Source organism: Carassius auratus, chromosome 30 (assembly GCF_003368295.1).
Source record: "Carassius auratus strain Wakin chromosome 30, ASM336829v1, whole genome shotgun sequence".
Classification (NCBI taxonomy): Eukaryota; Metazoa; Chordata; class Actinopteri; order Cypriniformes; family Cyprinidae; genus Carassius; species Carassius auratus.
In genome coordinates, this window is record NC_039272.1 from 29,353,252 (window position 1) to 29,364,918 (window position 11,667).

Here is an 11,667-nt window from a genome sequence, read left to right on the forward strand (position 1 = left end):
AATAGAACAATGCAGATGCAGATGTTATGCTAGGCAGTTGATCAGTCACCTGAAGCAGTTCCGATGATAAAGTTTGCCATCAACGAGGATCCTCTGAACCAGGTGAACATGCTTTCCACAGACTGAACAGGTGCTGCTCAGAGTACTGCGTTTTGGTTGGCTATCTGCACCAGACTACGCAGCACCAAGAAACCAGGACGAGTATGGAAGGTAACAAAAAAAAAAAAAAACACATGGAAAGGATGGTAAGATCCACTAATGGATCCGTATTTCAGATTGAATACATATGAATATGTATACAAAACAAACATACTTAACATTATGGCATTAGAAAATGTGTACACATTTATTTAACAAGAGATCAAAGTAAAAAAAAAAAATGTTTTACATAGAAAAAACAGGATGACAATACAAATGCTTAGGTCTAAATTAACACATTGAGAAACTAATTTTACTGACATCATGAATTTGGATAGAAACATAGAGAGAAACAGAAAGGATAAAGAACAATAAAGAAAAGGAGGAGAATTCTGTAAGTGAAGGGGAGGTACAAGGAGGATAAGAGAACATTTCTGGAGAAGCAAAATTCTCTGAACTCAGACAGCTCACAATGTCTACCACAAACCAAACATGTGATTTAGCTCTGACTGCTGATTTCATAAGTGAATTAGAGCAAATGGCAGTGGCAGAGTATTTTTCTCTGAATACATGGGATCAGGCCAAAATGAGATCTCACTGCTCTCCATCTTGTGTAATCAAAAATTCCACTCTACTTATGGTGCAACTGCAAATCATTAAATGTGGTTAAAAGTGTGCAGTTTTGGAGAATTTGTATTTGCACATACAGAGTGTTGTTAGGTCTACAGCTATCCAGATATTAAGATTTAAAGAAAAAAAAAAGAAAAAAACATTGTTGTCTTCTTTACCTCAGTCTGAGCGTCACAGCCCTCTGGAGGAGCAAATGGTCTCTTTATGGCTGGTTTAATGTGACCAGGACCACCAGGGCTCTTGAGTTTTTTAGACATAGCTAAATAAAGGATAAAAACACTCAGTAAAATGTGTGCAGCAGGTTTTCTATATTAAATGTTCTAATTCAAGGAATATATAATACAATTTAAGTTCTTTTGAGAGCACTGGGTACATACTGTCAATTACACCAGAGATATAGCTAAACCCTAGAGGCAGTACAAACTTTATTTTTTTTTTTTTTTTTTAAAGGCACTGGTTCATAAACCTAAACATAAAAAAAAAAATCTGGACAAGTAATTTGCTCAAACAGCAAAGCTGGTTTGTTTACTTGTACCACCCAATGGTTAATACAGTGTAAATCAGTTCGAACCAAAACATGCAAACCAATGAGAAATCTATGAATCCTAAAAACTGCAACCCAGTGTGATGCATAGTGCAAACCAAATCCTTCTTATTCAGTGCAATCAGGTTTGGAAATTTGTTGTTATCAAGAACATAGTTCTTTCTGTTTACATTGTCCAAGTGGATTTCTTTTTTCTCTCTTATTTTTCCCATTTATGATGTTTACTGCAATGTGATACTTCTTAAATGAATCATGTATTACAATTAGGGATGGGTCACGATTTTCTAATATATTCATTTAGTTGATTTAATGACCGATTATCGATTAGGTTGTGCGATTATTTTCTAAAGATGTGAAACATGCCCGAGTGCGTCTTACCCCCAAAGCCCGGTTCGGTTGACTGTGATTGCTCCATGACTCGCTTGGATGCGGTTCATTGAAAGAGGTGGACCAGAGCACAGTTCAGTTTAATTAGTGTGCTCTACACCTGCAGTGTGAGCAACCGCGCCAGGGAACTACTAACATGTGCAGCATGATTACGTGAACATTTCTGAGCAGCAAATGCGATAGAATTATAAAGCAATATGTTGTGAGAGGGTCTTCTGTGTCACCGCGTCCCAAACGAATCAAAATAATGAACCACAAAGTTAACAGAACGATGCACTCCACTGTGCTGAGCGATAAACTTCCTGTTTCCCATGTAAGTCTGGATTACGAGCTAGTTGCATTAAAATGATTTCTTATTTGTTGAAGGAATAAAATGTAATATTCCACTGGTTTGATAACCATAAACATTTTTAAACCATTTAAAAATTTGACTGTTATGTTGATTTTTCTGAAGTAAATGTAAACGTTTTAATTATGATATGCTTGGAGATAATATGTACCGTATTTTTCGGACTATGAGTCGCATCATTCCAAAAATACGTCATGACGAGGAAAAAAAACGTATATAAGTCGCACCGGACTATAAGTGGCATTTATTTAGAACCAAGAACCAAGAGAAAACATTACCGTCTCCAGCCGCGAGAGAGCGCTCTATGATTTCAGTGTAGATTACAGGAGCACTGAGCAGCATAAAGCGCCCTCTCGCAGCTGTAGACGGTAATGTTTTCTCTTGGTTCATTTCTCTTGGTTCATGTCAAATTAATTTTGATAAATAAGTCGCACCTGCCAAACTATGAAAAAAAAGTGCGACTTATAGTCCAGAAAATACAGTAACGTTTTAATCATAATAAGCTTTGGGCTTTGCTACTTTTTATTATAACACAAAGCCTCAGGCTTCTGTAAATTTTAAGATAAAATACAAATAATAAATGTTTTTTTCTTCTCTTTAATCTGTAGTGAGATATTCGCCTCCTTTCATGCAGCATGCATGTGAATCAAATATAATTTCCTGTTTAATATTTGCAGCACGAAAAAAAAAAATATTTGAGTTCATGTTGAAAAAAAAAACAGAACAATTTAATACAACTGAGTGTCTCGTGGAATAAATCAATTCGAGTTAAAACAAATCGTCAGTAAGCCTATTGCTCTTTTTCATTTTAAACGTGAAGAATGCCACATACTTTTTTTTAATCCGTTTTTTGGCAGAGTATACAGGTGTAATATATTCAATTTTACTTCATGAAATGTAACATGATTTAATTGTCATAATTTTGACTTAATTCCTAAAATATTCTGACGCTAATCTTTTTTTTTTTTTTGAGAAGGATAAACTGAGAAAAATGCGATGGTTGCTAAAAACAAACAAACTTGAATTTAACAAACATAAAATGTTTCAGTCATATTTCTGAATTAAATTAATAAAGAATCGAAACAAAATATGACCACTTTGCCATTAAAAACCAAAACTAGACTATTATAATGGCTGCAACTGCAGCTGTGTAATGAGGACAACGACTCGGGCAGAGGAATCTGATTAGCCCTGGACTGGGCCGTGTAAGGCTCTATATTAGTTCTCTTGTTTCAATTAAAAGCTCCCCCTCGGTTTGGCAGGCCTACCTACTTTTTTCATGGGAGGTAGCAAAATCTGACAGGGTAGAAGAGATGGACAGAACACCGACCCGGAGCGTTAAGTGCAGTGTGAGTACAGGCCAGCAGGGGGAAGGGAGACAATGTCAGAGGGTGGATATGTGTTTTATGATATTCTGTTTTAACTCGTAATGTGTTTTAAACCTAATATTCATGTCTGAATCAATCTATTCTAATCTTAATTAATCTGTAAACTTTTGAAAATATTATATGAATGTTCATGCTCATTTTAAAAATAGAAATGTCCTAGGCTCCTACAGCCTTGTGAACAGTTGATAATAGATGGACTGTTATGTTAATAAGTGACGTCATTTGGTTATGTTATATTAATATGTTTCAGCAATCATACAACCATCAATTGGCTTGGGTTAGGATAGACTTTTCTCTAATGAATTTAACAGTTTGTTATCATACAGGATGAAAGCCTGAATAGTCTCTCTCCCTCTCTCTCTTTTTATGGGTGTGTGTTTACGGTATGCGTGCGTGGGTGCATGCGGGAGGTGGGTGATTATATACTACTAATCGAATAATACCCAGTGATTATCGATCATTACTTTTCCTTGAATGAACATCCCTAATTACAATACCTTAGAAAATCACTTGCACTTTCAGTCACACTTTCAGTGTTCTGTGACATGACATGCACTGCATACAGAAGCATACTGCGGAAAAAAAATCTCTGCAGTCGTTTCACATCTGCTGCTAAGATTTGTACAAAATGGACTTGAATCTAATCCTATAGATTGGCTCATAAGAGTAATTTGTATGTGACTTACACTACACACAGAATGTGCAGTAAGTTTTTATTTACTATGCTTTTGGAGAGATGATGAAAAAGGCCATAAAGACATTGCGGTTTTATCTCTGTGTGTGTAAATAAAATGTTCGTTTAAGTCAGCATATCTATTTGCAGTGTTCAATACTCACTATGAGAGTTGTTGGTGAAGTAGTTATAATACTGAGATACATAGGTGATGATGCTCAATCTGTCAGGCACGCTCATGGACACCATGTCTTCTGGATCCAGCAAGGATGGAATACCCAACTCACTCTCAGCAACCTCAAACGCCTTTGAAACATCACATATCAGCAGAGCATAAACAACCAAATACAGTACACAAAAAACACAATTATGACACAAACTATAATACTAAAAACAAAAAAAAACAAACATACAGCAGTCCTAAATGTCTCATTTTCCATAACGATGTTGCCCATAAGCTTTTAGAAATAGATGACCGTGATAAACATCTATTTTATCAATAATAACAACCACATGATTATTATAAAAAAAAAAATACTTTACCAGTATCTACACCAGCTGTAAGTCTATTGCTCCATAGTATAGGTATTTATATTTTGGAGATATAGTCAATGTCAGCTTAGATTTAAAATGGTTTAATGAGAATTTAAACACAACAAGGACATTTTTTTTCTACACAGTAAAAACTAGACATCCACACCAAAGGTAGTCTGTATACAAATTTACATTGCTGTATATGCAAATTCACAACAGACTAAAACGATACCTAGCTCAACTAAAGAAAAGTAGCATTACTCTGTCATGTGACTGACACAAACATACAGGTGTTTTGCTGCAACCAATTCCTCTTTCAAGAGCAGAACTGAAAAAGATTCCTTCAAAATCCAGAGCACACTTTAAGAACTGTCAACAGTTAACAGTTTATTCTGGCTAATGGTACATATTAACATCATAAATTATATTTAAACCCTCTCTATATCTAATTATTTTTGGTCAGTGGTTTGTGTGATACTCACCAGACGGTTATTCTCAAAGACATTTTCTTTTGAGAGGGAATCAAAATCTCTAGGGGACAAAGAAATAAAAATATGTTTAGCAATATCAGAAGTCCAGAGTCATGAAATACAAACATCACAAAGTTTATTAAAAATACATTATTATTATTATTTTTTTTAGGTAATTTGCAAATTGTCAGTGAATCAGAGATCGGAAGATTAACCAAATCATACAAGGCAGCACTGCCACTGATGATTAGATCATAATAATTATCGTGGCATTACTTCCAGTCAAAAGAATGTCTTCAGTTTTGTATCAGTGCTGTGTTTGTTCTTTTCTAATTTGCTGTCTATCCATAAATCACCAGTTCACTGCAAACACAGAAAGCAAGCTTAAAGAATGAGACACACAGAGTGTTTGGCAACATGCTCCAATGTATCAGAAAAGTGTGTGTTTGTTAATTTACAAAAATGCTTTATTATTCACCTAATCCCTCATTTTATGATTTAGCAGCATGCAGAGAAACTAAATGGCAGTGAATGGTCTAGTAGTTACATCCAGTGTGAAACAATAAGTGCCTGGCTTAAGAAAACTAAAATTCACACCTGTACAATTGAGGACAAAACACAAATGATCCTTTCAAAAGTCTATTCATACTTTTTTAACAAAGTATTTAATTATACCAGGTTTTTGCAATGTTTGGTGTGTTTGGTCGATTTTGAGGAACACTGAATCTGTGTTTGTGAGACAAGGAAAGAACAGCTGTTGCAGAAATCAGCAGCTGTCTGGCATCTATATTTAAGCAGCTCTACATTATATTTTACTGTGAGTGTAATCTGATCCCAATTCACGTATGTATGAACTAGAACAAGACTTCAATCTATTTACATTTCGCAGATGCTTTTATCTAAAGCAAATTAAAGATGAGTACAATGGTAGCAATCAATCCGTAATCGAACTATAAATAAAATATCCGGTTTTTAAAATGCCATGTGTAGCGCATTTTTTTACAGTCTATGATTAGACCATTTGTTTTTTTTATTCGAATATATTAAAATACATTGCTTGATATTCGATATCTGTTCGAATTAGATTTTTCTCAAAAGTGACAGCCCTACTTAACACATAGCAAGTTTTTTTTATTAATTAATTATATATATAATAAATTAAAAGGAAATATATAGAACAGAAAAAGAATAGAGCAAGCTAGTGTTAGAGGACCTTCTTTTGCTTTTGTTAATTGTATAATAAAAAGAAAACCAATAGATAGAAGACAAAAAGTTTTTTTTTTTTTTTAAAGAAAACAAGCAGTAAATTAATAGAGTGTAAATGTAAAAGGGACAAGCCTTTGTTTTTAAAAGAATTAGAATAAAGAGTGCTAGAGTTAGAGGGTCAAAAAAAGATGGAAGAGATGTGAGTTGGGCAGGTCATTCCACCAGGAGGGAACATTTAATTTAAAAGTCTGTGAATGTGATTTTGTGCCTCTTTGGGATGGACCAATGAAGCGACGCTCAGAACACAAGCTTCTAGAGGGCCAATCAAGAGTCTTTTTCATTAGTATACTGACTAGGGTGTGTGAATCAGGACTGACTGAGTGTGAGTGTCTCCAGCATGACCCAACATGTCCATCACAGCATTACATACAACATGTGATCTACTCAACAGATATGACCTATGGCCTGAGGAATCTAGAAAAAGTGATTCAATCTGTGGCTTTGTGTATTGTGACAGCAAAACACGAAGTTGGAAAACAAAAAAGGTTGGATACGTTGAGCACCACATTATCAAAGTAAACCTGGTTAACCCAGGTAAATGTCTGGACCATACTGATGTGTGCTGCTATTGTTCTTATTGTTAAACCAACCTTCATTCACCCAGTCTGAAATCATAAAGTGTCGGAAAACTCTATATAGGGAATATAACGGGCCAATTTCTAATTTAGCTTCAGTCTGTGACAGGTGGTATTTCTAATTTAAAGGAGAAGGGGTATTCTTTTCTAAAAGCTAGCTATTTAATGTTGCATACAAAAACTAGTTTTGTCAGTGTTTAGAATTACACTAGAATACAGTTAAAATGAAACTGGTTCACTAAAAGTACCAAAACTGTCATTTTATTTCACAGGTGTGAACTTGTGGTGAAAATTAATTTTTCCTTTTAATTATTATTATTATTATTATTATTATTATTAAGCCTTTATCTGCTGTTATTTCTTAGAGTTGAAGTAAAATGTATTATTATATTATATTATTATTATAAGTTTATTATTTTATTAATACATCTTTCTTTTCTATTAAAACTCACATATTGAAATACAGAAGAAGTCGGAACGGTATAATTGTTTAAATTCTTCATTCCGTTCATAATAACTTTTCATCAACTAAAATAAAAATTATTTTGGCATAACGTTTGTAAATGATGACTGCATTTCAATGTGGGCTAAAATATTCCCGATGAGAATCGGGTGTGTCACTTCCTGTTTATTTCAAGTCACACCTAACAATAGCACACAACACAACCTGCATTTCCACTTATTGTGTAAACTAAGGAAGCAGTGTTTCCAATAGATAAAGCTGTCCTGACTTAAGATCGTTAAGATGCTGGCATTTTATGAGTTATGCAATCTTCAGAGAAGTAGAAAATGTAAACAAATGAAAGAAGTGTCAGAAAAGTGCTCACATGAGATCAGGTCTGTGTCTGTGGATGATGGCACAGAAGGCCAGTCCATCTCTGAAGGATGAAGACATGTTTGTAATGTCCACATTACTGTAACTTTCACACTGGTTTCTGCACCAAACCTGTAAAGCTTTCAGAGAGCCCATGGTCGAGATTCCAAAATCCACACCTATACACTAGTCCTGCTACTGCAATACACACGAAGACCCAAAAGTTTATGAGAGACCCTCTTCCACATGTCTCTGTTCGGTACAGTTAGATCCTGCTGTCTGAATTTTAGACGATCCCATTCGATCAAAGTCAAAGTACGGAATTGACCGCAGGCTACTCCAAAGAAAAAGAAAAAATCAGCACACAAGAGTCAAACTCCAACTTCAGTTAAAGGCTTGAATGTCCGTCTTTTAAAATGAGACATCAATGATATCCAATTTGCGGCGTTCAGTTTCAAAGACGAGACTTAGACAAACGCAGGATATTAGGCCTAACTGTTAAATATTATTTTAGGATTAGCGTGCCGTGTACTGACGAATTTGGTGGACATACGCGCCTTCCACACGCCTACAACGAAGAGTTCCCTTGCCAAAATAAAAGTCTTGCCCAAAATAAATACAAAACAAACCTTAAAAAATTATTTATTTAATTGTATAGTCTGGATGACAGATGCTTTTATTTATTTCTTTTTGTTTGTTTGTTTTTGTAGCATTATTATGATTATAATTTACAGAAAAATAATAGAAATCTAATCGTTTTTCTGTCAAAAACTAATTTGAAAACAGATTTTTTTAATAAAGTTTTTTTTTTCACCCGTGCTGGTATAAACAATGAGTGAAATGAACAAAAAAAATTTATACAAATTGAATGCAAATGATTTATATATTATCAAATTATAAATGATAAAATATCGTTTAAGAAACAATACAAAGAAAACATTTTTTTCCAAGAAATATTTTTTTTTAAAGGCCTTGACAGAATTATTGTTTACCAAACAGTTCAAACCACTTCTTTTATAGATCAGTAGTTCAAACCATAGACTCACCGTTCACTCATGCGTTATCTCTGCATAGTGCATGGCTGTTGGGAGGCAAGGAATGAAGTGAGCGAATGCAGCGGTCACTGACTTACGGTATTTATGAGTCAAAGAGCTGGGACTGACACAGAAATAACATAGACTGTGAAATAACTGAATGTACACTTCCCAGTGGCGAAAAGCCTAAAGGAGCTGTGTTTAAAATGTTTGTTTATTTATTTATTTATTTATTTATTTATTTATTTATTTATTAGTACAACCATTACATTAAAGTACATCAATTGCCTACATAATTTATTTATTGTATCACTTTTCCATTTTAAAGAATGGAATCAACACTTAGACTAATGTATAAATTGATTAATACAATTATAACAGCAGCAGCATTATTAATTATTAATTGGGTAAACCTGAACCGGGAACACTTCACATAACACCCAATGTACTTGCTACTGTACATCGTTAGAAGAATGGCATCTACGCTAATATTAGTCTGTTTCTCTTATTCTGAGGTCAACGTAGGCACCAGATCCAGTCTGAATCCAAATCAGAGGGTCACTACAGTCACCCGGATCCAGTACGTATCCAGCATGGATGGTGGATCAGCACCTAGAGAGGACCTCTACATCCCTGAAAGACAGCGGAGACCAGGCCAACTAGAGCCCCAGATACAGATCCCCTGTAAAGGCCTTGTCACAGATGACCACCAGGACAAGACCACAGGAAACAGATGATTCTTCTGCTAATCTGACTTTGCTGCAGCCTGGAATTGAACTGCTGGTTTCATCTGGTGAGAAGAGAACTGGCCCCCAGACTGAGCCTGGTTTGTCCCAAGGTTTTTCCTCCATTCTGTCACCAATGGAGTTTTGGTTCCTTGCAGCTGTTGCCTCTGGCTTGCTTAAAGTGTTAGTTCAGCCAAAGATTTTTATTATGTCATTAATGACTCACCCTCATGTTGTTCCAAACCCATAAGACCTCCGTTCATCTTCGGAACACAGTTAAAGGTATTTTAGATTTAGTCTGAGAGCTTTCTGTCCCTCCATTGAAAATGTATGTACAATATACTGTCCATGTCCAGAAACGTAATAAAAACATCTTCAAAGTAGTCCATGTGACATTTGAGGGTCAGTTATAATTTTTTGAAGCATCAAAAATAAATTTTGGTCCCAAAATAACAAAAACTACTTTATTCAGCACTGCCTTGTCTTCTAGGTCTGTTGTGAGCACATTCATAACACTGCAGTGTAGTGATGTCTGGTTCAGGAACGAATCATCCGATTTAACCTGTTCTTCTTGAACCAGTTCACCAAATCGAACTGAATCATTTGAAACAGTTTGTGTCTCCAATACGCATTAATCCACAAATGACTTAAGCTGTTAACTTTTTTAATGTGGCTGACACTCCCTCTGAGTTCAAACAAACCAATATCCCAGAGTAATTCATTTACTCAAACAGTACACTGACTGAACTGCTGTGAAGAGAGAACTGAAGATGAACACCGAGCCAAGCCAGATAACGAATGAAAGATTGACTCATTCTTAAGTAAAGAACCGGTTCTGTCGGACGTGTCTGATTCGAGAACCGAGGAGCTGATGATACTGTCTCTCTTCATGCACACAGTTTCAATGGAGGGACAGAAAGCTCCCGGACTAAATCTAAAATATCCTAAACTGTGTTCCGAAGATGAACGGAGGTCTTATGGGTTTGGAAAGACATGAGGGTAAGTCATTAGTGACATAATTTTCATTTTTGGGTGAACTAACCCTTTAATGGGACACTTAATTTACAGGGATATTGTTGACTTGATTGCAAATGATTGCACAGACACTATTTAAACTGAACTGAGCTGGATGATGACATCAATGAATTTGATGATGAACTGCCTTTAACTGTCATTTTGCATTATTGTCACACCGTTTTCTTAATTAGCCTAACGTTGTTCAGTTGCTTTGACACAATATGTTTTGTTTAAAGTGCTATATAAATAAGGGTGACTTGACTTGACTTAATTGGGGATGCTTAATGTCTGACGACAATATTGCAGCTTGATCGCACAGATACTATTGGAAGAGAGCTGAGCTGGATGATGACATCACTGTATCTTCAATGAAGTGACTTTAACTGAAAAATCTACTGTTTACTATTGCCCTCTTGCATTATTGACAAACTATTTTCTTGTATGACACTGTAAAGCTGCTTTGACACAGTCTGTATTGTATTTAGCACTAATAAAAAACTACGACAAAGACAACAATTCAATTTATATCATTCTGCCTTTTAAGGCAGTAAGCTCATGATTCAGTTTCAGTGAAATAAGTGCTACATTAGTTTCAATTAGAGTTTCAGTTTGACATTGGCAAGGAGGGAACCAAAACTCCTCCAAGACGATAGTAGTGATACATCAAAAAAAAAAAAAAAAAAGAATTCCCTTGAGAGGAACCAGTCACCAGTTGTAGGTATTTAATACAATTGCTCCTCTTTTTCTTCTACATTTTGAATGCCATCTACATTTCTAACCCATTCCACACAGAAAACAAATTCTTTAAACTTCCCGAGGTTCTAAAAGACCTCCACCAGCAGATACTAGAACGGAGGCTCTCTAATGTAGGTGCCCTTAGGCTATAAATGAATAAAAAAATTGCAGCAGTCTATTCTAAATCTGGACTTATATACAGTATAAGAACATCTTAACTGTAGTCACGGCCTATAAAAGAAGGGACCTGACAGTCAGTGTTCAGAAGGTCATTTGTCAATGGCATGCTAGACCACCATCCTTCACCTGCTATTTTATTTCTGTCGTGTCGGTGGGGGAGCAATGATGTTGGCTGGGTGCTACAATATGTCTTGTAGACATTGTTAGA

The 11,667-nt window shown here is 35.3% G+C and overlaps 1 protein-coding gene across 3 annotated transcripts in view; it reads right to left on the minus strand.

Moving 5' to 3' along the window:
- The window catches only part of LOC113049906 (MICAL-like protein 1), a 28,417-nt gene extending 20,069 nt beyond the window's left edge, over positions 1–8,348 (minus strand). For all 3 annotated transcript variants that reach the window (XM_026212643.1, XM_026212642.1, XM_026212644.1), the window contains exons 1-5: positions 7,782–8,348; positions 5,126–5,174; positions 4,274–4,415; positions 927–1,027; positions 50–174 (exon numbers count right to left, since the gene is read on the minus strand). In XM_026212643.1, the coding sequence (XP_026068428.1) occupies positions 50–174; positions 927–1,027; positions 4,274–4,415; positions 5,126–5,174; positions 7,782–7,924 (560 nt within the window). In that variant the 5' untranslated portion in view covers positions 7,925–8,348. The remainder of the gene's footprint in view (positions 1–49; positions 175–926; positions 1,028–4,273; positions 4,416–5,125; positions 5,175–7,781) is intronic.
- Between the last annotated feature and the right edge of the window lie 3,319 nt (positions 8,349–11,667).